This window comes from Phytophthora sojae (genome assembly GCF_000149755.1).
Source record: "Phytophthora sojae unplaced genomic scaffold PHYSOscaffold_1, whole genome shotgun sequence".
Classification (NCBI taxonomy): Eukaryota; Oomycota; class Peronosporomycetes; order Peronosporales; family Peronosporaceae; genus Phytophthora; species Phytophthora sojae.
In genome coordinates this window covers 7,981,419-8,004,196 of record NW_009258115.1, presented here as the reverse complement: position 1 = coordinate 8,004,196, position 22,778 = coordinate 7,981,419, and the positions used below count along the sequence as shown (strand labels likewise).

The following is a 22,778-nucleotide window of genomic DNA, read 5'->3' as shown; positions in this document are numbered from 1 at the left end:
ATTCGCGCTCGCGTTGTCCACTTCCTGGTGAAACACGAGCTGCTTGAGGATGTTCTTCTTGGAAAACTTGTCCACGACACGATCTTACGTTTTGATCTCGGTTTCGAGCCTCGTGATGAGTTTCTGCAGTCCGTCCGTGAGTTTGGTCTGGTTCTTGACGCGCTTCAACATGTCGAGGGCCCAGCGGAACTCCTCCACGTCTTCTTTGATGTTTTCCTGCTGCGTCTTGATCGACGAAGCCTTTCCCTCCATCCCGCTGAGCACCTTACCAATCTGGAAAATGACCTTGGAAAGCTCAAACGCGCTGTTGACAAGAGCGCCGGAGCCAGGAAGGACGACATTGGCGGCGACGACCACAGCGCTTTGCACTGTTTGCATCTTAGTTGCTGTCTACTGCGATGGCGTGGAAACTAGTGCTCGAAGAGATGAATGCTACTGAGATGGATGCAGTCCTCTATCGATGGCTAGACATGGGACATCGCAGTGGTTACGGAGGTCAATCAATGCGCACGAACCAGTCTGCGTTTCCCTGCGTGCACGGACTTGCCATTTATGTGGTCGGTTTCTGGTTAAAAATGACCATCGAGGTTAACACCTCGACGCTTCCAACATGTAACGTTAAATGGGAATTTTTGTCCAACGATTCAAAGTGTTCTGGATATTTACGTACCACATTCTATTTGTTAACACTGACTGAAGCGCCTGAATGGTACGTCTTCACCTAATTTACAAAACAATGCTAGTGTCCCAAAGGAAACCTGAACGTAAAAACGAGAACGCAAGCAATTCGCAAATGCCATATTGTTTTTACCCCAAGTGCATTCATGTAGGTCTATCAATGCGCTTGCGGCCTTGCGGGAAGCGGCGAGAGTCTGTCGGTAGTGCATCTTGCTGCTTTTGGCAGTAGAGGCACCAGCGACAGCAATTGTTTCGCTCGGCGCAAAGCCTTCTACGTCTCGCAATCTACTTGCGGTCTGCTTACTTGGAGGCTGACGACTCCAGCGCGATGAAGGCGCTGGCAGCGGCGAAGGCCTGCTCAAAGTCGGCCCAGATCACCTCAATGTCCTCCTGGCCGATCGAAATGCGAATCAGGTAGCGGTCGACACCACAAGACTCCACGAAATCCAGTTCCCCATAGTGAGCAAGCAACGTGTACGGGCAGCTAAGCGTGAAGTTGGTGCCGAGGCTCGGGCCCTTGGCACTCGTCAAGGCGTTGTAGAATGCCGTGGCCGGCTCGAGTCCGCCCTGCAGCAGGATCGAGAACACCGGCCCATAACGAGGCTTGTCCTTGTCCTCGGACGGGTTCAGGAACGGATCGTACAGGTTCTTGGCGTCGCCCTGCGTGGGGTAGTACACTTCCTTCACAAGTGGGTGCTTCAGCAGTCTGTCCACAATCTCAGCAGTGGTCGCGTTGGTCTTCGCGAGACGTTGCGCCAGGTCCTTCGACTGCTCCAGCAGCTCCTTCACATCGTCCTCCACCGCAAACGAGTCTCCTTCAGGGTCGAAAATGGCCTCCAGCTCCTCGAACTTGGGGCTGTCTGGGTTCAGCACCACACTGCCCCCCATGACGTTGCCCGTGCCGCCGAAAATCTTCGACAGACTCGTGACCACCAGGTCGGCGCAGCCGTGCTTCATCGTGTTCACGTTGTACGACCCCATAGTGTCGTCCACCACCAACACAGTACCATTGTCGTGGGCACACTTGGCCAGTCGCTTCAAGTCGGGCATGGACAGCAGCGGGTTGCCCGGGAACTCGGCCCAGATGCCAAGCGCCTTCTCCTTGGCCACGATAGCCTCCACCTCCTGCATCTCCTTCTCCCCGCACGTCGGGAAGAAGTGCACGCCACGCGCGCACCACTCCTTCCTGCTCAGGATCTTGAGCGTGTCGACGTACGGGAAGCCCACCAAGATGCTCTTGTAGTCCGGGCCACGGAACTTCTGCAGCAGCCTCACCGTGGCGAAGATGGCCCCCATGCCCGTGGGGTACAGAGCCACTTTGGACGGGTCAGCAGAGGGCAAGTAGAGCCCCGCGACGCGCTTTCGAAGCGCCAAGTGGCTGTCCGTGTGTCCCAACGCCGGAATTTCGACATCGTCATCGCCCTTGAGCAGCTGCAGCAGCCGCTCGGCGTGGCGCGAGGACACGATCTCCCCCGAGTGCTGCCAGAACTGCGACGCCGTCTTGCCGAGGCGGCGCGGGAAGCGCACGACGTGCACGGCGTTTTTGACAAGGTGCACCGAGACCTCGTCGTTTTTGACAGCGTTTTCGACACCGGAATGGCTGGCCACTAGGAAGTGTCGCAGGCGCTCGGCTGCGGCGGAGGTCGGTACCGGCATGAGCTCCCACGCGTCCTCGTCATCCTCGGGGAACAGCTGAGTCTGCACTTGGGCGGTGAGCGCCACCACCAGCGGGTGGCGGAAGAAGCGCGGGTAGCCGCAGGCCATGGCGCCCAACACCTCCGGCTTACCCTCCTCGTAGCCCACGACGTGCTTCCAGTCCGGCATGGACACGGATATGGCGTGCGTGTCCTGCGGCGGTAGCGACGTGCCCAGCGGCTGCGGCGTCAGAGGCGACATCGGCGGAATCGAACGTGATCTGCTCGGGCGCAAACGCGGAAGTGGGCGGTTCTGTGTCGAAATGATTCTTAGACGGAATGTGGTCGGTTAAGTACGAAGAGGAGCGAGTGGCTGAACCGAGCAAAACAGGAAATTGCATTTCGGGGCAGCGACGAAAAGGTATACGAGCGGTTTAATTTTTATGTAAGAAATGACAACACTGGACTAACGTTTTTTTTTACTATGCACAGGATACGTCACAAAATAAAGGCAATTTCTTGAGATTGTTCAGTTCATGGCACAGCACGCGCCATCGTTTTCTCGCGCAATGTCCTTAGCTGGGGAAAACGCTGTGTATACATCGCCCCAAATTCAACGTGAACTGATCAAATGTGCGGCTGATGTTGTTCGAAAGCATATTATGGAGGTCGAGATTGCAGATGGATATTTTTCTGTTCTGGTGGATGAAGCAAGCTGATGGTTTTGGCTATCGAGCGTGATCTTACAAACAGCATCGACAAAGACTCGGTCCTCGAAAAGTTTAAAGGGATGACAAAAAGAAGAATCGAAATGTAGGTTGTGGATTTTACTTTTAAAAAAATCTATGCCCCCCTCCCATTTTTTTAAGGCTGGCTCCGCCTCTGCCGACGCCAAGACGAGCTCAGAGCCCAAAGCAACCAGGTTGCCACCGAGAGAAACATTTTTTCCGTCGTCTCGCACAGACCCGAGCCCATCCTCCCAAGCGTGTGTCGCAGGACCCTGCGCTCGGGGGACGGACTGTTCGCCTTGAGGCGCCAGACGAGCTGGCAGGCAACTGGGATGGCCCGGTCTACGCGACGCTGTCGAGGGAGACCAAGCTGCTTCAACCGACTGACCGCGGACCGTTTGTTGCTGAGGATGACGGCCTCCGCCGGCCCGCCTAGCGAGCGACTCTCACTTTTTTGAGGCATGCACAGTGCCGTGACGAGCCTCCACGCGCGCTGCAGGAGCACGTGGACGTGCAGTTCTGGATCCCTCACTGGAGGCTGACGCTCCCAAGCCGCGACCTCTCGGGCGAGCTGCTGGAACGACCCCTGCTGTCCCTCTTTCGCTTCGTGCGGGTGTGGCATCCCCCAGCTGCGACACCAAGTTTGTGCGTCAAGTCGCCGCAGGCTCCCTGTGTGGGCAGGTGGTGGCGTACTCACCTGCCTCTTCGCTCGTGCTGGTGGATGAGATTGACGTTCTCCTGGAGCCTGGCTCCGGGTTCATCTGCTACGTGGCCATTCGGCACTTCGTGAGTGAAGCCCGGCAGATCGTGGTGGTCCCTTTGGACGACGTGCGCGTCAACCACATCAGCTGCGCCGAATACGTGCTCGGATTCCGTCACCGGCGACCTCAACCTACCTCGCCTGGCGAGTTTACGAACCTGTGGAATAGTATTCCTGCGCTCAGTAATAATGATGCATCGACGGTTATGCAGCATATTGCCGCAGCTTTTCCCTCTACTGTGTCGGACCTTTGCGCCGGCCGGGTCGCGTTCATTTCTCCACGGGGGAAGGGGGGGGCTTCGACTACGGTGACAAATTTCGTTCTGGACGCCAAGCGCCTTCCTGAAATGGACGTCGACCAGGAGAGCCTCCCACCGCCAGTCCTCCCTCTGTTGACATCGGACGAGACGCGGCTGACCCCGATTGACGAGCTCTCCCTCTTGGCCAGGCCGAGTGAGTCGGTTTCATCAGATGCGGATCCGAGTTCTGATCATTTGAGCGCGGGTCCAGGACCCGGTCCCAATACAAACTCGACGTTTCAGCAACCGGACAATCCGCTTGTTCGTGTTTTACTCGAGCAGCAGAGGGCATCTATGGAAGCCACGCAAGCTATGATCCGATAGTTGTCCTAGCTCACGTCGGCCGTGCTCCAGCGTCCTGCACAGCCACAGCCTGCACCCGCTGCTACTGAGGTTACTACGGGCACCCGCTTCGATGATCCCACGGCACCACGGGGATACTTCGGCACAGCGTCTCAACCCGTCGTCCCGCGAGGGCCTTTGTGCTCAGCGTGCTGGTGACCACCGCCCGCGTGGCTACAATCGTTTACGATCCCGATCCAGTCGGAGGCCGTCTCGCTCTCGAACCTCGCGATCGCGCTCACGTTCGCGCTCGCATTCGCGTTCGCGCTCGCACTCACGCTCGCCGTGCCGAGCGCCTGACCGGCGCTTCCGTAGTCGATCTCGATCTCGGAGCCGCCACCGCCGTATGCATCGTCGCTCCCGGTCTCGGTCTCCCAACCGGTGCTCAGAGCAACGCCGATCGCGATTACGCGGTCGCTCTCCGACAGGTTGCCGCCCAACTGGGGCCAGTGCTTTTTGGCCAACGGAGAACGGGGCCCGAGTCCATGATGTAGCCCACGTGGGGCCCTCGGGTACGGAATCCTTCGATCGTTTTCGTGCTATGACACCCCAGGACAGTGTCTGATCCATGCTTCAACGGGAGCGTTTTCGAAACCGTTACAACGTCACCAAGGTGACCATCAAGATGCTGTACGCGATCAACTTTGGGGGGCGACCCATTGACCACTTTTATCCTCTGATGATCCCTTCAACTTTGCCCAGGGCAGAGCTGTCATCCATGACGACACCTAATGGCGTGGGCCTGACCCAGCTCCTCTTGCCCAGATTCGCCGAGCGGATCAGCTCCACCACGTACTATACGTCATCCACGATGCCGCGGCGGAATGGTATCCCACCGATGTGGCTAGGGTGTTCCGAACTGTTCACGGCGACGCTGTCAACAACGTCCCACACACGGCGCCTCCGCAAGTGATCAACGCCATGTGCAACTTGTTCCAGGCAGTATTTGGCGATCTCTTTGATGATATTCTTCACCGTGTACCGAGCCGGGATCTGGAGCCCCGTGCGCGACGTGTTCTCAGCCGCGATTCCCCAGCCTATCAGCAGTACGTGACACGGGTGCTCAACGACGCAGTCGTCCTCAGAGGACCTCAAAGCGGATCACGTGATTCCCAGCGCCCGGCGCAGCCTCGTTCCAAGAATCGTCGACAGTCCCAGCCGACTAGCCGGTCTGACCAGCCTTCGGTCATTCTGACGGTCATTCGCAGCCAATCCCAGTGGTCAACGAGTCCCCGCTCTGTATCCGCTACCAGGTAGCCAAGGACTGGGCGTTCCCCAGGTGTTCCCACACCCATTCGCTCCACAGACTCCCACCAGACGTTTTGCAGTGGGTGGTTCAACGCCATGGCGCGCTCAAGAGTGAGCACCCACAGCATGCGTGAGGATGCGGGGACGGTGGTGTTTGCATAGCAACATTATCCATTGATAATTGAACTTTGCCGCTTACCTTTCCGTCCGTGAACGATGTTGCGTCTGACATCCCACTAGCGTCAGTACATGGCTCGATGCCTACTCCGGCGATATCAGATATCCGTCCACCAAGCAACCCAGCGATGGCTTCAGAGCACGTCGTCCTTGTCCCTGGGGTGCCATCATCGGCGGTTCCAGCATCTGATGCCACGGTGCCAGTCACCCCGCCAGCGACGTCTAACGTGTCCGACACTTTTGCGCCGGGCCCCTGCCCATCGACGATAGCGACGTCAGATGTTCTCGTGTCGTGCACAAATCCAGCGGCGACCACGGCGTCGACCGGTCCGGCACCTGACGCGCCGCCATCCGTGACAACCGTATCGCCTACAATGGCGCAGGGCACCTGTTCGGGTACTTTTAGCGTGTCTGACTCGCCCACAGCTTCGGTACTTGGGGTTGCCGACCCCGTCAGGCTGAATACCCGATTACCCGAGTCTTTGGTGTCTGACACCTCACCCACCCACGCATCCAACTTCTTCGCGTAGTTCGACGGTGGGTGTCGGCCTACGGAACGTCGAAGCCTACACCTGCTGCGTTTGGAGTTCCGAGTATCAACTACTCCGCTGGGAGGCGCGATCATTCGCCATTGCGGAGTCAAACAATTCGATGGAGGCCCAGGGCCACTTGGCGTGTCTACGTTGGGTTCGGGACAACCTCCCCGGCCGACGTATCCATGTGTTTGGCGGCTCCAAGTTGATCATCCAACAAGCCTTGATGCAGGCGGCCTGCAAGGCGGCCCATCTCCGTCCGCTCATAGCCGCAATCCGATCATGGGGGCGGGCTTGTCCCTCCTTTATTTGCGGCATGTGCGACGCGGGTACAACATTGCGGCTGACGCTTTGTGTAACTGGGTCATGGACACGGCCCCATCGGCTGTCAATTGTACGCATTGCGATTCCTGCTGGCCGACGACAGCTCCTTCGAATATGGCTCTGAGCCCGGCTGTGCTTCTTCCATTCCAGGCTTCCCTTGATGAGGGCGTGGACCTGCGGGCCCATGCTACGGCTAACTGGTTTCTCGTACTTCAAGAGCTTGCATTGGTGACCCACCTCATCCGGTCTCGCTTCGTATCGAACCGTGCAGATCGTCCGCACTATCCGGCCACGGCCAATCCTGCCGCCCCTGACCAGGTTCACACGGTCGCGCGATTGTTGGATTCAGAATTCGACACGAACGTCAAACGTTCTTGTATCATCGAGGGTAGACCCGGATGCGTTCCAGCGGCAGTATTTCGAGGCCTCCAGGAGGCGGCGCACCTCGTTGGTGCCTCCTTCCCAATGCAAACAGCGTTCCTGGATCCTGGCCCTGGTTCCATCCGTGGATCTCGGCATCCTGAATGCCCTCATTGCCGACGATCGATTTGGGATTGCAGGCACACTCAAGCTCTTTCGGGGTCAGACCTCATTGGACCCTCGGCCTAACAAGGCTCTACGGCCCTGGCTCTATCGGGACCACCTTTCGACGTACCCTCAGTTACAACTGCTGTGTGCCATCGCTGAGGAGGGTATCGTGCAACCATGGATTAGTACACAACATCGCCGCGGGGCTCGGCCGGTCCCAAACAACTACGCGGGTGCCGAAGACGGTGCGCGGATTGTGACGGACAAGCTTCTCGTGGACTACTACAAGGGCCGGTGCCTCATCGCTACAATCACCACGCTGATTCAGGACCCGGAGTTTCACTCGAGCGCCTTCGCGCTCGTTCCGAAATAGGATAAACCTCTCCACCTCGACGGACGCATCATTTATAACCTCTCGGCGCCGCCTGGTGTATCTGTCAACGATCAGACCAACTCCTCGGCCTCGCCAGACGCGACTTTGGACCCCTTCGACGCTATTGCTCTCCGTGTGCGCGACCTGCGTCGTCGGTTCCCGGGCTTTGCCATCTACGCCATGGTCGCTGACATCGCCGACGCCTTTCACCATGTCCCAGTACACGCAGATCACGCGTCGGCGTTTGGGGGAAAACTACCACGGTCATCGGATGGCATAGTGTCTGGTATGGCCGTGTTCGGCTGGACATCGTCTCCCGGATTCTTTGCGGTGTTTGGTAAAGCTGTCAGACACTACCAACGCACAGAGGCATCACGAATCTTGGGGTTCCTGGAACCATTCTGGGTCTTCCAATGGGTCGACGACATCATCCTCATTGAAGTGGACATCGGTGACCGCCTTCAGAAGGCAGAGAAACGTATCAGAGACGGTATCAAACTTGTGTTCGGCTCCGCCGGCTGGCACGAAGGCAAGTTCAAGACCTGGTCGCGACGTTTCCACGCAGTCGGCATTGACTGGGATATCCCAGCTGATCGCTGTTCCTCAGAGTAAAATCGACAAGGTGCACTCAACCCTCGCGGGCGCCCTCCAGAAGAAGCAGTTTTCCCTTAAGCAGCTGGACAGTATCGTGGGGGTACTCAGACACGTGATCAGCTTCATTCCCATTACCAAGCCGTTCATTCAACGTTTGGTAGCCGTGCAGACGGATTGTCGCCGACGACACAAGATGGGAGTACCGATGACAGAATTCCTGCGGAAGGATCTTGTCTGGTGGAACGACCTGGTCTTCCAGAACGAGTTTGCGGGTGTTCCCATGGAACTATTCGAAAGGGAGGTTAAAACCGATGACATTTGGCTACTGGAGAGCGAACCCAAGGCACTGGTACTCACGAGCATGCGTCTCAGGGAAAGGGTCGTGTTCATTCATGCCGACCGTGCGGTTGACGTCTCCAGTGTCGCCCTAGCGATGTCGAGAGCGGTACAAACTTGGGGTCCAAGACTTCAACGACAGGACGCCTGGCGCCACATCACGGTTCACAGCCCCAGTCGGTGGATAACCCGAACCGTGGAGAGAATGAGCTGTGACTCTGAGGCAGGCCAGGATCTCCTACGCCAGTGCGCCCTCAGCCAAGCCCAGTACCGCCTTCCCCTTGGAACTTACACGTTCCGGAGAAGCATGGAGCAGACCACAAGGTGTGATGTACACGCCCGAACTAACAGGTATTCTTCCTCACAGAGAGACACAGAAGAATCGAGCAGAAGACCAAGCAACTCAAGGAAGCGTCCGTATCCAGGGGAACCCTCGGGCGATACAGCAAGAACTTCAAACACTGGGAGACGTTCTGCAATGACTTCGGCTTCCTGGTGTGGATCGACGACCTGCCCAGGGCTCAGCAAGCCAGGATGGTTGGATTATTCGCCGGGCTGTGTGCGTCAGAAGGTCACAACAAGTCCAGGACAGGGAATAAGTACCAAACATTTGACGGAAAGATGGCAGCGGTGGCATTCGCACACAAGGCAGTTCGGAACGCTAAGCTCGATTACCATGATCCGGAATTTGAGCACGTCGCTCAAGGATACAAGCGTACCAACAGTCATGTGGACCAGAAGCAGCCAGTTACTACACCGATGTTGCTCAAGATGCGGGAGCTCGTAGCTCATGAGGACCCGCAAGCCAGGTTGTTGTGGAGCTCCGTCGTACTTGGGTTCTTCTTCCTCGACAGAAGCTCAGAGCTATGGGGCCCGGTCAAACCCGACATGTCGACAGGATTTGAAAGAGTCCACTGTGTCAAGGCCCAGAATGTGATACTCAGGAACAAGCAAGGTCAACATGTAGGCTCAGAGTCTACCCAAGTGGACTCCGTCGAAATCATATTCGAATCGCACAAGGGCGATCGAATCGGCCAAGGCAGCACTATTCGGCACTATCGATCAAACAACTCGACACTGTGCCCGGTGGAAGCCGCGCAAGAATGCATGCGGATACGAGCTCAGTGGATAACGGAGAACAAGACCCTGGGTCCACTTCTTACATCCGTATCAAGGAAGGCAACGATCAAGAGGTCAAAGGTGGCCAACCTCACCAAGGCGGCGGCAAGAAGCTTGGGGCTATCCCCAAAGGATTATTCGGCCCATTCACTTCGGATCGGAGGGGCCTGCGCTCTACTAGCCGCAGGTAAAAGTGACCTGGTTATTCGGCTAATGGGCAGGTGGGTTTCACAGTCTACACGCGATGACAACCCGGTATGATTCGCGACACAGCAAGTAGCATGATCAAGGCCTCGACATGGGAGCACCACGAACCAAGTTCCGCAGTACTCGAGGGGGGATCCAACGAGCCTAGCTCATCGAGCTAATCAAGTCTACTTGCCCCACTCAAGGTGATGGTCGAAGGAGGAAATGGTTAAACAATCGTCAGACGTGAAAATTCGTATGATGTTCGATAGGATATTGATGACGTTGGATAGGATAGAGGTAGCACTTGACCGCTTTAGTCGCCGCAGTTGCCCTACAGTACCAACTACGAAGTGCAACTAGCAGTGCGTAGTTGGCACTGAAGCGGTCGAGTTCTTGCCTCAATACGCACACAGTCTCGCCGTTGCGTGGCCATTAATTGCAGCCAAACAAGTCGTTTCCACTACTATGCAGTAAGACTTGGCTGTGAGCTTAGCCCTTCATGGTGAGTGCTACTGTAGCCCAGCTCAACTGTCCGCCCAATTGCTCCTACATGTATCGCTAAGTAGACTCAGCAAATGCGGCACTAACCGCGTAACCCATGCAAAGACGCATTGCTAGGCTTCGACAAGCTGCAGATCTGTCCCTACTTGAGCCCAACTACCTCATGTACTCTATTGCCTGGAATACAGTGGGGGCCCACTTGGGCCTCTCGAACTAACACACGCACCAACAGTAGATTACCGGCGGTAAAAGTCGTCGATTGTACAGTAGTCCATGGCTTTTCAGGAATCTTTAGTTAAATAAACGCCTGTGATTACTTGGGAGAGTCTATTACATTTTGTTCACAGGCAACTCGAAGGCACCAGTCTTGCAGGCCTGCATGCACACGGCCAAGTCGCTGTAGAGTGCCTGCAGCATTTATTCCACTGCCACCTCTGCGCGCAACGTATCATAAGCATTATAATATCTCGTGTGCGGGTGGCGTGCCGCCAATCGCACGCTCTGTAATACTACTACATTACTGTCCTTGTTGCTACACTGCCTTAAAAATGCTCTTGAACGCGAGGCATGCCTTGTTGGGGTATGCAAGTCCGAGTAGGAACGCTTGAGCGCGCACAGGAAATTGGTTTGCTACCCATCATGGTCGTGTGAATCCTGGTTCGACAACTTATCTAACGGATTCGGTGCGAATCACGATTTGCTAGTGTAGCCACACAATTAAATAGGGAAGCGAATCAAGACTTCGGAAAATGGCAGACACGCTGTCTGACGCAAATACAGATGTGACCCACATTGTCATACGAATATTGGGGAATGGGCTTGTCCTGGCCTGAAAGTCCCGGACTTTCCCGCCGGACAAAATTTCCAATTATAGTTTTGGAAAGAGGGGGCTGCACTCATCAACTTTGTCAAAACGCGAGACCCACTCACTCACTTTGTCGACAAAAACTCACTAACTTTGTCATCAGCCCCCGCGAGAATTTGTATTCGAGCGGAAAGTTTACGGAGCTTTTGTTAAAGTTACCGAGTTACCGAGTTCTTTCGATAGTCGCAAGACGTTATCGGCCTCTCCAAATGCATTAGCGCAAAGTTTGCAGGAGTTCACTTCTAACGCCCGAAGGGTCGCAACCGGATGATTTCACTTGGCCCCAGTATTGGAGCGAGACAAATCGAGGGCAAGACGAAATGATGAACGGAGCCGCTTGCCGCTTCGGGGGCGGGCGCAAATTCGTTACTGTTTGGAGCCCCATAGTAAAGCCCCGAGCGGCAATGCTGGTAGGTACTTAGGCAACAGGCGTAGTGATACATCTAGCAACAGTGCCAGACGAACTCACAAAATCAGTAAAAAAAAAACAAATTGAAAGGCAGTAAGCATCTCGTTAGGGGCCACCGATCCGAAAACGCTACGCTTCTCTCCTTCCACAGGGAAATGTTTTCTGTGTCAGCAAAGTACTACGAATTTAAGTGGTCCTACTATAATTTATCAAGTATGTGGCAATCAACTCATTGAGTAGCCCAAGCACGTCACTGCAACGCGTTTCCTCGTAACTTAGGTATTGCTGTCAATTTGCAAGCCTAATTCTCCTGCAGCGCCTTCCTTTCAGCTAGCCGCGTCAGCCTTTCGCCGGAAGTTTTACAATATGCGGTAAATCGACGATTTTTTTTAATATGCACTCACGTCTCATTTCATTTCAATGGCCACCGTTGACTTAGCTTTAATAGCTTAACGTTACACGGATCACACACACTAGTGTATGCGTCCTATGCCTAAGCAAACCCTCGACGATCTTGCTCGAGCCTGAGGGTACACGTTGGAGCGCTTAATAACCGAACATCATCACGTGTAACTGTGGATATGTGCTACTTGCCATCACTCAATGAGTAATGTCTCTCTCGATCGAGAGTCTCGAATGCTTAACAACACCCACCTGCGTAGGCTGCTGGACGGCCACTGCAGCCGAATCACTTCTGTTGCCAATAGCTATGCATGTACGTCCAGGTGGCCGCTGCTGTCTAGTCAGGGTGCAGCGAATACACCACCGAAACATTAGCTCTCAAGCACGATCTATAGTGCATACAATGCCTATATTGGGCTGATAATTATCTCTTGTTAGTCACGAAACGCTAATACATTTTCACACTCGCAAGCTAATGAATAAGCAGACGCAGTGCATGTTGTCCGGACTGAATGGGGCTTCAGTCCAAGATAACCCCACTGCGCTTCGCACTACTAAAACTCGTAGATCGGAGTAAACGTGTTGCTGAGGCATGGCTACTACAACGCGTCCGGAAATGCCATGCATTCTTATATAGAGAGGCAACGTTGAGTAGCCATCTCTTTGTGCTGACGTCCCCTACGTGTAAGCGTGAGCGACACAAAACAACTCAAGTAGAGAAGGGATTACTAGTACTCCATTCTCAGCTACCAAACAAGCCCTGAATCTATAAAATGTACCCCATGCAGACAACTAGAGCCAGCTATTTGAGCTTTCATACCTGGTTTATAGCATTGCGGTCGTTTGGCTACTGTTTAACTGCAGACAATGCTAATAACTATGCTTGAAAGCTCGTTAAGCTGGAGTGCCTAATAAGTTTGAACTCGTAGTCGCTATTGCTCGTAGATATATTGTGCTTTTCAGTTGTTTTGGCGAATCGGACGTGTAAAACAGCTACCTACTAAGATGGGGCTAGGTTATCGGAGCAGATTAGCAGGTCCGTCGTAGGGAATTAGGACCAAGAATTGCTAGTCCGATGGAAGCACTTGCGCAGGTCCTACAAACAGCCGAAAGCCCGAATGTCGCCCATTTTCATGGCATTCGGGGTTTGAGGTCTTACGAAGGACTTCTGCCAAGTCTTGTGGCAGGACTTTCATACGAGCTGACTCAATACGGCGTATGTCAAACGCAGAATAAACTTAGGGAAACACGATGCAGTCGATACGTTAAACACTCCAGTCTTCGCCCTTCGCCTTCGCGGGTTCCGGCATTGCTTGCTTCCCTAAACAAAGCTTGCTTGGCTTGGACTCCAACCGGAGTCCATTGAACGGAAGACTCCGGGAGACCGCTCATCGGACTCGTCCGAGATTTGCATCTCAGATTTAGAGACCGCCAACCTCAGATTAACTGACCTCCAAAGTCCTACGCAGGACTCGGCAAAATGACCGAAAGACACAATAGATTATGGATCGAATAGCGCTCTGATTGGTGTGTCCTCATGCGTCCCCCACCCTCGTTGTGCGGCAACTTGGCCGCATGCGTCGAATTCGACGCATGAGCGTCTTTGTTTTGCTCCCCGACGCATGAGCGTCTTTTTAGTAAGCCAATCATACACCCGTATTTCGACGCATGCGGCTCATGATGAGCCGGTTGAGAAATTCTCAATGAGAATGGACCTAAAGCTGACGTCAGCTAAACACATCGACGTAATCACTTCGGGACCTATGGATAGAGCCTTCCTGTCGGCCGCTAATGTGAATCTGCTAAACCATTCTCCCACAATCGAATCTGCTCGCCACGCATCAAGTCCCGACCAAGGAAGCTCAAGTTGACCCAATGGTATCGTCGTCTCAAGTTTCCAAGCTATTCACTCCCATCACGTTGGGTGGCAAGACGAACCAGTTGACGCTACAGCACCGCGTGGTGATCGCCCCGCTGACCCGCTTCAAGCACGGCGACGAAGGCGTGCCGCCCGAGATCACGGCCAAGTACTACGGCCAGCGCGCCACCAAGGGCGCGCGGTTACCCTGGCACCCCCGGCATTTTCAACAATGATCAGGTCGCCGGCTGGAAGCAAGTGACTGAGACGGTCAAGGACAAGGATGGATACATGTTCCTCCAGTTGTGGCACACTGGCCGTCTGAGTAACCCGCAGCTCCAGCCGAACGGAGAGCTGCCGGTGTCCTCCAGTGCCAAGATGGACGTGTCGGCTGGTCGTGTGCCCACCAGTGGAGGACGTAAGTCGTACGTCCCCCCGCGCGCACTCGAGACCCACGAGATCCCGCTCATTGTGGAGGACTACAAGAAGGCGGCAGAGAACGCCCTGGCCGCAGGTTTCGATGGTGTCGAGTTGCACTGCGCCAATGGATACCTCATTGAGCAGTTCCTGCAGGACGGCATCAACGACCGCACCGACAAGTACGGCGGGTCGGTGGAGAACCGCGCGCGCTTGCTGTTCGAGGCTCTGGACGCGATCCTGGAGGTCGTGGACTCGAGTCGCGTGGGCATCCGACTGGCCCCGTACGGCATGAGCTTCGGCCAGTTCGAGTCCGACCCCGTCGGCATGTACGGCCACGTGCTCAAGAGGCTGAACGACTACCACCTGGCCTACGTCCACCTCATCGAGCCGCGCGCGTTCGAGTTGCACGAGAACCCGAACGCGCCGACGGACGGATCCATGGTGCGCACCTTCCGCGAGATCTACGACGGCGTGATGCCGACGGCCTCGGGCTACGACCGCGCGTCGGCCATCCAGGCCGTGGACAGCGGCGACGCCGACATGGTGGCGTTCGGCCGCTACTTCATCTCGAACCCGGACCTGGTCAAGCGTCCGGAGATCGACGCGCCGTTGAATCCGTACAACCCAAAGACATTCTACGCGCCAGGCGAGACGGGATACACCGACCAGCCGTTCCTGGAAGAGGAAAAGACGGCGCTGTAGAAAATGTTTACCGCACAAGAAGGGCACTGATGACTAATGAAATCACAGTGGAGCTGTAGAATGTTTACCGCGAAATCCTTTTCCATGAATGGACGGCCTTCTTCTACTGTCTGTGCAACGGACCAACAACCGTTTGGCTAATTCGGGGCAGTGCCTGGTGATCTGAGCGCAGAAATCAATCCAATTCTGGCGGCGTTTCTACTTGTTGAAGAAGAGGAGGCGATCTCTATCTTGATCAGTGCGGCATTCTCCAGCCAACAGACGCGGCCGTGTTGTGTCACCATGGGTCGAGGAAAGAACTCGAGCGCGTATCGCGATATGGACGAGGAGTTCTTCGCGTCCTTGGAGGAGGCCAACTACGAGTGTCACGAGTCGCCGACCAAGAAGGCGCCGTCCTGCTCGCCGCTGTCCGAGTCCACGATCCTGCACAAGCATCTGGAGCAGCGTCGAGCACTGCGGACCAAGGTCGTCGTTGCACTGAGCATGTTGGTGCTGGCGGGTGTTGGATCTGCAGCGCTGTACTCGTCGGTGGATCTGTCGGTCTGGGTGCTGAAGATGCGGGGTCCCTGCCCGATGTTCCGAGGCAGCGCGATTGATACTTCTACCGGGGGCAGAGTGTTTGATGGTGACAACGACTCCCCGTACTTTGGAGACGCCATTCTTGCAGCTGATGAGTCCGCCGATATCAAGGACGATCAAGAGGGCGAACAAGCAATGGACGACCTGCTGCTAGAAGACCACGACCCCTACGAGGAATTTCACCAAACGGGACGCCAGCTAGAGCACAAGTAGAGCACACTACGCACCCGCAGGAATGATATAATCCTGAAGTAAAATCTAATTATTTTATCTATGAAATCTATTTGTTATGACCGCACTTCATCCAGCGTGAACACCTCGTGGTAGTCGCTGGGGATCTCAAACATCTTCGGGTCCAGCTGCGGGTTCAACGTGATCTTCTGGAACGTGTACGCGACTCGGATCGTGAACATCATGGGCAGTTCGAACTTGACGGGAAAGCCTGGCGGGAGTTTCTACGGTTCGTTAACACACAAGAATTGTCAGCCACCACTAAACTTTGCTTTACATACACAACACAAGCGAAGGATCGCCCACGATACGTACCATCTGGAAAAACTCTTCGAGGTTCTTGACGTGGTCGCCCGTAGTGGAGATGAACTGGATGACTGGCAGGAAGTCGCGAAGCTGGAACGGGAAGTTTTCGGTCATGACCACTTTGGCCTCGAAGTCCTTCCGCACTCGCCGTGTTGTGGGCAACAGTGTCAGACTGCGGAAAGTGTTTTTCACTCCATTGGTCGTAATGCTTCCACTCCTCCTTGACGTCGACGCCGTCGATGCTTGCTGGTGCTTTTTATCATCGAACATCTTGAAGAACGACGACTTTTTCTTCTCAGTGGAGGTGGCAGACTTCTCAGGTTTGTTGGACACGTCTGTGAGTTTGAAGTAGTCAACAAATGCTGTTGTTGTAGTGATTGGGTTCCGAATATGGTCCGGCTGACGAAACACTTCACACTTCTGGTCATCCGTGAGCCTGACAGCGCCGTTCGGACCAGCAATAGTCTCTGGCTCATCACAACCTTCTTGTGTCTCGGGTAAAGTTACTTGTGGAGTTCCACCGTGTCCAGCTGCAGCAAAAGTCGCATTTACAGGAGGTTCGTCAACAGCAGCGCGAGTGTGCACGACATCGTACGTGATCTTGATCCCGTTCCTGTCGATTGTAAAACCTTTCTGTGTGTTCTGCCACATCAGCACAAAGCTGCCGTTGAACTCGATCTCAAAAGCGCCAGCAATCGCCATGTTCTTGACGCCGTCGGTACGGCACACTGGCTGCTGCTGGACTTCGTGGAAGTACGTCGCCACAAAGCAAAAGTCGCTACTCCGTGATATGAATTCCCATCGAATGGTGTCACCTGCAATCACATCCAAGTGCATCTCGACCTTCCGGCCCTTTTCGATTCGCAGAGTTCGTGCAGCACTGTCATCTTTTGCATCACCACTACTACTGAGACTTGAGCTGCTCTTCTTCTCTTTCTTGGAGTTCTTCTTGTCTTTCCCGTGGGGCACCGACGAGTGCAAATGATCCACAAACTGCTGGACCTCTTCAAACGGAGTGTCCTTGCCCGTCGGGAGCTGCTTCAGCTTGCGGTCTGGGTTCACAACTGGCCGGAACTGTGCCTCCATGGAGAAGTTCTGCATCTTGTACGTCGTTCCGGGCCACGGACACCTGCGCTGTTTGCTCCTGCTCTTCTTGTTCTCATCATCTTCCAGAATCCTGCTCTCGTCTCTCTTTCCCTGCGCTTTCACATCCCTCTGCTTGACAAACTCCAACTTCGTAGCATCCATACTGGAGGACGACATGGCCGTGGTCAACGACACGTGCAGCGCCAAGTCCATGTTCCCCACGGACGAGTTGTGCATGGCGCCCAGTACATCGTAGAACGCCTTACTCTCATGGTCCATCACCACGGCGTGACCCGCTCGCTCGCCACCTTCCCGACCAAGATACACATGGGACATGGGTCCTTTCTTCCACTTGACCCCGTCCAGCCCTTTCAACGCCGAGTCGATGCGCAGCTGAGAGCCGCGTTTCCAGATCCGGATCGTGTCCGAGGGCAGCACACTCGACACCATGGGCACCCACGAGTGGGCCTCGATGAAGATCTCGGCTGCAAAGTCCGGCAGCTTCTCCAGCGCCTGCGTGAACGTGCCCTGGGCCGACTCCAGCGACTGGATGAGCTGCTTCTCGCCTCGGAGGTAGACCTGGGCCAGCATGAACTCGTCGTCGCACAGCGCGGCGTCGTGCGCGCAGCTCCAGCCGTCGGCATTGCGAGAGCCCACGCTGGCGTCTCGGCCCAGCAGCAGCTTGACGATAGCGCGCTGCGTGGGCTGCACCACGCGCACGGCCAAGTGCAGCGCGGAATTCCCGCGCGCGTCCTTGAGCTCCAGGAGGCTCCTGAGCGCCTCGGCCTTGAGCGAGTCGCGGGCCTCCTCGCCCTCGGGGCATGCAGCGTCCAGGAGGCGGCGCACGCGCTCGACGTCCCCCTCCCAGACCGCAACATGCAGCGGTGGAGGGGCCGGTGCGCTGTCATTGTCATTGTTGTCCGAGGAGCTCATTTTGAGGTTTGACAACTTTTTGATTAGCGGGAAAAAGGGAATTTCAGGGTGGGAACTGGATTTTTAGCTGGATAGTTGAGAATGTGACAGAAAATCTTGTACTCCATTAAATTGCGCTGCCGCTGCGCTGCGATTGGCTCTTCCGCTTCAACAAGAGATGGGTACAAATCATTAGAACTGATACCCCCCCCCTCGTCGCTCCCCGCCAGTATCTGAGGAGGTGGAGGAAGCGAAACCATGAGCGGCACGTGGGGGGTCCGCGTGGACCCGCTCGTGCCCGAAGAGAGTCGATGGCACTCGTCTCGCCATGGAACTGTGGCGACACCCGACGCCATCGGCGACGCCCTCGTTGCAACGCTGCGGGAAGCTGCCCGTGAGGCTCCCAACGCTCTCGACGCGTCCGTCGTCGCGTTCTGTGGGCGGCAAGTCGCCCGTCAATTGGTGGAATACGAGCGCGAGCCCCGACTGCTGGCCAAGTTGGCGGACACAGGTCGAGTGGTGACGGTACTGCTGCAGGCGACGAGGACGGCGACAGAGGCTCTGCCCGAGCACGAGTCGGGGGGTGACACTGACGAGAAGGAAGAGGAGGGGGAGGGGGAGGGGGAGGAGAGAGAGCACGTGAGCAGGTTGGCGCTGTCGAGACGGACCCTCGCAGAGGAGAGAGCGCGACGGATGGAGGAGATCTACGAGCCGTTGCTGAGTGACGACGCCAAGTTGATGCAGGAGGCGGGGGACGAGAAGGAGCAGCTGGAGATTCTGACGTTGATGAAGAATGATGTGGAGATCTACGGGGCCGTGCTGACTGAGAGGGAGACGGATGTGATTGTAGAGGTGTACTCGCGCATTGTCCGTCGTTCGGGCGTGGTGGTGGGGTCCATCCCCCGCTGGTTCGCGACCACGACGAGTTTGTGGCCCGACGCAGTGAAGACGGTGGTGACGGAGATTGGAGAGGGAGACTTTTCACGCCAGGTTTCGATCTGGAACACGCTGCGCCACCCAAATGTGCTGAGGCTGTATGGGGCGTGTCACGTTGGGGAGGCGTTTGTGATTCAGGAAGCACACACATGCACTGCCGTTTCAACAGACCATTTTTCATGGAGAGATGTGCTGGGTTTCGCGGCTGGTATTGGGTATGTTCACGAGCGAGGGTTCGCCTATCAAGTATTACGTTTGTTCGGCTTGAGTCGGAAGGGAAGTTTGTGGTGAGTGGCATGGGACTCATGCGAAGTGGAGGAGATGAACACGATGGGGATCTCGATAGAGCCGCTAATGTAAAGGCATTTGGCCTGGCCATTTTGGACATGTTTCGACGAGGACGTGGAGATGGCCGAGACCTAGCGGGCGAAGTGCTACCGGCACTGAAACCCGGCTACCTAACTGATCCGGAGTGGGAACTGATTTCGTCGATGTGCTCCGCCAATTCGGCTAATCGTCCATCCATGGCTGGGGTGGTGTGGAGGATTAGAAATCTCATCACACTAGAAGAACGGAATTCTTTGGAAGTTGAAGAAGAGACGGTTACGGTGTCAGTGAGAGAGGAGAGCGCTGCTCGTGTGAATGAAGCCATTTCGGAGATGTTGGAGCTTACGGAGCAGCTGTGTGACGAGGACGCGGGCGATGCGTCGTTGTATCGCCCAGTGTCCGATCGGCTGATGAACATTTTCCAGCAGCTTAACAATACCCGCACGTCGGTACCACTTTTCTTGATTGAGGAATTTGGTGCAATTCTGGACCGCTTCAACAGATATCTTCTATCGGAAGTGGACTCCGATGCATATTCTATAGCTTCGTCGCTATCGGTTGATTCGCTTGATGCGATAGGGTCGAATGGTGTGTACAGGTTTCACCATGACCTCGATCGCTTAATGAATGAAGCTCCGGACCTTCTAAATACACCGCGCCTTCATCAGTGGAGACATCTGCTACGACAGGAGGAGACCGGGCAACAGCAAGAAGAAATTGCAGCGGCTTGGGAGAATATGAGCGCTCAAGAGTTCGAAGGAGATGTGGTCGAGACTCATAAAGCAACTGATGAGGGAAGCGATGTCTTGGGCTCCCAATTTCTAGAGGCGTTGCGAAAAAAAGAACGGTACACGAAGAATGCTGTAGCGCTAAATTTCTTGCGTCGTGACGTGGAAAGGAAGCTTGGCACGTACAATTCTGAGCCACGCCTGCTAATGCGATGGGCCCACAATGGTTACATCGTTGGTGTCATCCGCCGTGCGATTGAGGCAGCGGTTGGTATTCTGGAGTTAACGTCCGCGAAATTGGAGTGGCTCCAAGCGTTTCAAGGCGAACGAAACCAGCGCAAACTGATTTACGAGGAATTGCTGTCGGATAAAGGAAGGCTTACGTTGGAAATGGGTGATGACTGTCAAACCCGCGAGCTGTACACGGTGTTGCTGTACTCTCGCGACAAATACGCAAGCACACTTGACTCAGGTGAGCGCAAAATTACGATGTCGCTGTTCATGAAGCTGGAGCAGAAGTTAAAGGGCGAGATCGTATCACTCCCGAGTTGGTTCGCTGTGTCAGAGAGTCAGTGGTCCTTTGCAGAGCGATGTGTGCTCTCCGGAGATGAAGCATCTTGTGTGAAGCAGATAGAAATCTGTGAACAGCTCAATCATCCAAACGTTTGCAAATTCTACGGTGCGTATCATGTCGGCTGTACCCCTTTTGCTATTCTCGAAGAAACCGTGGCGTTCAACGTGAAGTTCTCCTTCGAAACCAAGGACGTGTGGAGACTGTTGCTTGATTACGCGAAAGGATTGCATTACATTCTGAGTCGAGGACTTGCCTATATGTCCTTGTCGTTGGCGGATTTCCGTGTTACGTGGGATGGCAAACGAGTGCTCCGTGGTATCAGTCTAGTGCGTCACACTATCGATGACCTGGACAGTACCCAATTTGCCGCCTCCAACGCATTAGCTTTCGGTCTCATTGGGTTTCAGATAATAGTCCTTAAGTATCTGGAAGCTGCACGCAATTCATCCGAGGCCGACTCACCTAATTGGCAATATTCACAAGAGCTCAGCAACGAATGGCTCCGGGTCATGCGGGAGCGCGACTGGCCGGCGCGAGCGGAGTTTGGTGCTGCAACTGGTGAGATTTCAGCTGATACAGTGAAGGTTGCTAAGTTGATGGCGGACGATGAATGGAACTTTCTGTGCAGTTTGTGCAGCGTGACGTCAGTTAAAAGTGTAACTGAGATAGCACAATTTATTTCTCAGATGAATGGGTTGGCACAAGCACGGGAAGATCCTGGCACATCCGTGACACAGGCGCCGCCAGCGGTACTGAACAATTTGAATGAAGTCCTCTGCTCGTCGTCGGGGCGGAAGCTAAAGGAGGTGCTTGCCGACATCGAAGACGAGCTGGATGAAATGGACGGTCAATGTCTTGACGATAATAGACGCGTAGTCGATCGGCTTAAGGATATTTACGCGCAGTTCGAGAACTCGACAGAACCACTTTTGGCTTCTGTAGTTGATGACTTTGTCGGACTAGTCCAGAGCTACCACATTCAAGTCTCGCGTCGACTTGAGAATATCGAGTGCGGCGACAACTCCATCACGATGACAAGCGTCGCTCTTACCGTTGCTGACCGAAATGAGAGTATGCACCATTTGCTCGACGAATTAATCTGGAATTCGGGCTGCTTGAGCAGTCGTTGCGCGGTTCATCAGTGGCAGGAGTATTCCAGAAAGCAGGCTCGGTTGCGATCCCGAGAAATGATGGAAACCGTCCCCGAAGATGATGAGGCAGCAGAGTATGATACCACTGATGACAAGCACAGCAGCCCTCGGTGGCTCCTTCCGACTAACGAAGTGCAGATAATCAAGTGCATTGCTCATGGATCTTTTGGTGCGGCATACTGGGGAAAGTGGTTGGATACGGATGTTGTGGTGAAGAAAGTCTTAACAAACCAACATGAAACCAGAAACCGCCAGCAATTCCGGCACGAAGTCGAGCTATGGTTCTCGTTGAATCATGCAAACGTAATTAAGTTGTATGGTGCGTGTCAGGAGCAGGATAAACAGCCTGTGTTTGTGTGCGAACGAGCACTCAACGGTACGCTGCCATCGTTTCTGAAAGGAAAGGCCAGAGAAGAAATTTGGGGCGCACTGTACACTGCCGCTCAGGGCTTGCATCACTTACACGAGCGAGGGATCGTGCATGGAGATCTCAAGGGCAATAATATTCTCGTTTGCGACAACGACTTCGTGAAGTTGGCCGATTTTGGGCTGAGTGAGATTGCTAAACCTGTACTTACACCTGTCGACAAACCAGGAAGTATCGGTGCCATCCGATGGAGAGCGCCTGAATGTATCAACGGATTTAAGCCCAATTTTGCATCCGACATCTACTCCTTTGGAATGTGCATCGTGGAAGCAGTGACGGGTGATTTTCCGTGGGGGAGAATGCCTGATCCTTCGGTGATAAACCATGTCGTGAATGAAAAATCACTGCCATCAAGATGGGATCAATTTAATCGTGACGAGGAAAGGCTGGTGAAGCGCATGTGTCAATACGATCCCAATGACAGGATTGAAATCGGTGCAGTCGTTTGTTTGTTGTATCAGCTTTACTCCGGAACGGATTCGTTGGCTAGTTCTGTGGAACC

At 54.8% G+C, this 22,778-nt stretch overlaps 9 protein-coding genes across 9 annotated transcripts; 5 read left to right on the top strand and 4 right to left on the bottom strand.

Annotated features, from left to right (window-relative positions):
* Positions 1-978: 978 nt before the first annotated feature.
* Positions 979-2,574, bottom strand: PHYSODRAFT_552553 (hypothetical protein; the record flags this gene model as incomplete). Its single annotated transcript, XM_009517949.1, has 1 exon — positions 979-2,574. One exon carries the CDS (start codon positions 2,572-2,574, stop codon positions 979-981), a length of 1,596 nt encoding a protein of 531 aa, XP_009516244.1.
* A 400-nt stretch (positions 2,575-2,974) lies between these two features.
* PHYSODRAFT_322570 (hypothetical protein) lies at positions 2,975-4,415 on the top strand (the record flags this gene model as incomplete). The annotated part of the gene is made up of 6 exons (XM_009517948.1): positions 2,975-2,980; positions 3,276-3,440; positions 3,510-3,653; positions 3,722-4,063; positions 4,136-4,257; positions 4,343-4,415. 6 exons carry the CDS (start codon positions 2,975-2,977, stop codon positions 4,413-4,415), a joined length of 852 nt encoding a protein of 283 aa, XP_009516243.1.
* A 139-nt stretch (positions 4,416-4,554) lies between these two features.
* PHYSODRAFT_322569 (hypothetical protein) lies at positions 4,555-6,498 on the bottom strand (the record flags this gene model as incomplete). Its single annotated transcript, XM_009517947.1, has 7 exons — positions 4,555-4,893; positions 5,135-5,236; positions 5,309-5,458; positions 5,532-5,603; positions 5,692-5,793; positions 5,889-6,415; positions 6,471-6,498. 7 exons carry the CDS (start codon positions 6,496-6,498, stop codon positions 4,555-4,557), a joined length of 1,320 nt encoding a protein of 439 aa, XP_009516242.1.
* Positions 6,499-9,052: 2,554 nt separating this feature from the next.
* Positions 9,053-9,934, top strand: PHYSODRAFT_471665 (hypothetical protein; the record flags this gene model as incomplete). Its single annotated transcript, XM_009517946.1, has 1 exon — positions 9,053-9,934. A coding segment is annotated over one exon (882 nt), but the record flags the coding sequence as incomplete, so codon positions are not given.
* A 4,341-nt stretch (positions 9,935-14,275) lies between these two features.
* On the top strand, positions 14,276-15,019 carry PHYSODRAFT_262251 (hypothetical protein; the record flags this gene model as incomplete). The annotated part of the gene is made up of 1 exon (XM_009517945.1): positions 14,276-15,019. The coding sequence occupies one exon, from the start codon at positions 14,276-14,278 to the stop codon at positions 15,017-15,019; it is 744 nt and encodes a 247-aa protein (XP_009516240.1).
* A 282-nt stretch (positions 15,020-15,301) lies between these two features.
* On the top strand, positions 15,302-15,811 carry PHYSODRAFT_322567 (hypothetical protein; the record flags this gene model as incomplete). Its single annotated transcript, XM_009517944.1, has 1 exon — positions 15,302-15,811. One exon carries the CDS (start codon positions 15,302-15,304, stop codon positions 15,809-15,811), a length of 510 nt encoding a protein of 169 aa, XP_009516239.1.
* Positions 15,812-16,102: 291 nt separating this feature from the next.
* Positions 16,103-17,236, bottom strand: PHYSODRAFT_472103 (hypothetical protein; the record flags this gene model as incomplete). Its single annotated transcript, XM_009517943.1, has 1 exon — positions 16,103-17,236. The coding sequence occupies one exon, from the start codon at positions 17,234-17,236 to the stop codon at positions 16,103-16,105; it is 1,134 nt and encodes a 377-aa protein (XP_009516238.1).
* A 170-nt stretch (positions 17,237-17,406) lies between these two features.
* Positions 17,407-18,154, bottom strand: PHYSODRAFT_552550 (hypothetical protein; the record flags this gene model as incomplete). The annotated part of the gene is made up of 2 exons (XM_009517942.1): positions 17,407-17,482; positions 17,547-18,154. 2 exons carry the CDS (start codon positions 18,152-18,154, stop codon positions 17,407-17,409), a joined length of 684 nt encoding a protein of 227 aa, XP_009516237.1.
* Positions 18,155-19,728: 1,574 nt separating this feature from the next.
* Positions 19,729-22,731, top strand: PHYSODRAFT_471956 (hypothetical protein; the record flags this gene model as incomplete). Its single annotated transcript, XM_009517941.1, has 2 exons — positions 19,729-20,199; positions 21,925-22,731. Coding segments are annotated over 2 exons (1,278 nt in total), but the record flags the coding sequence as incomplete, so codon positions are not given.
* Between the last annotated feature and the right edge of the window lie 47 nt (positions 22,732-22,778).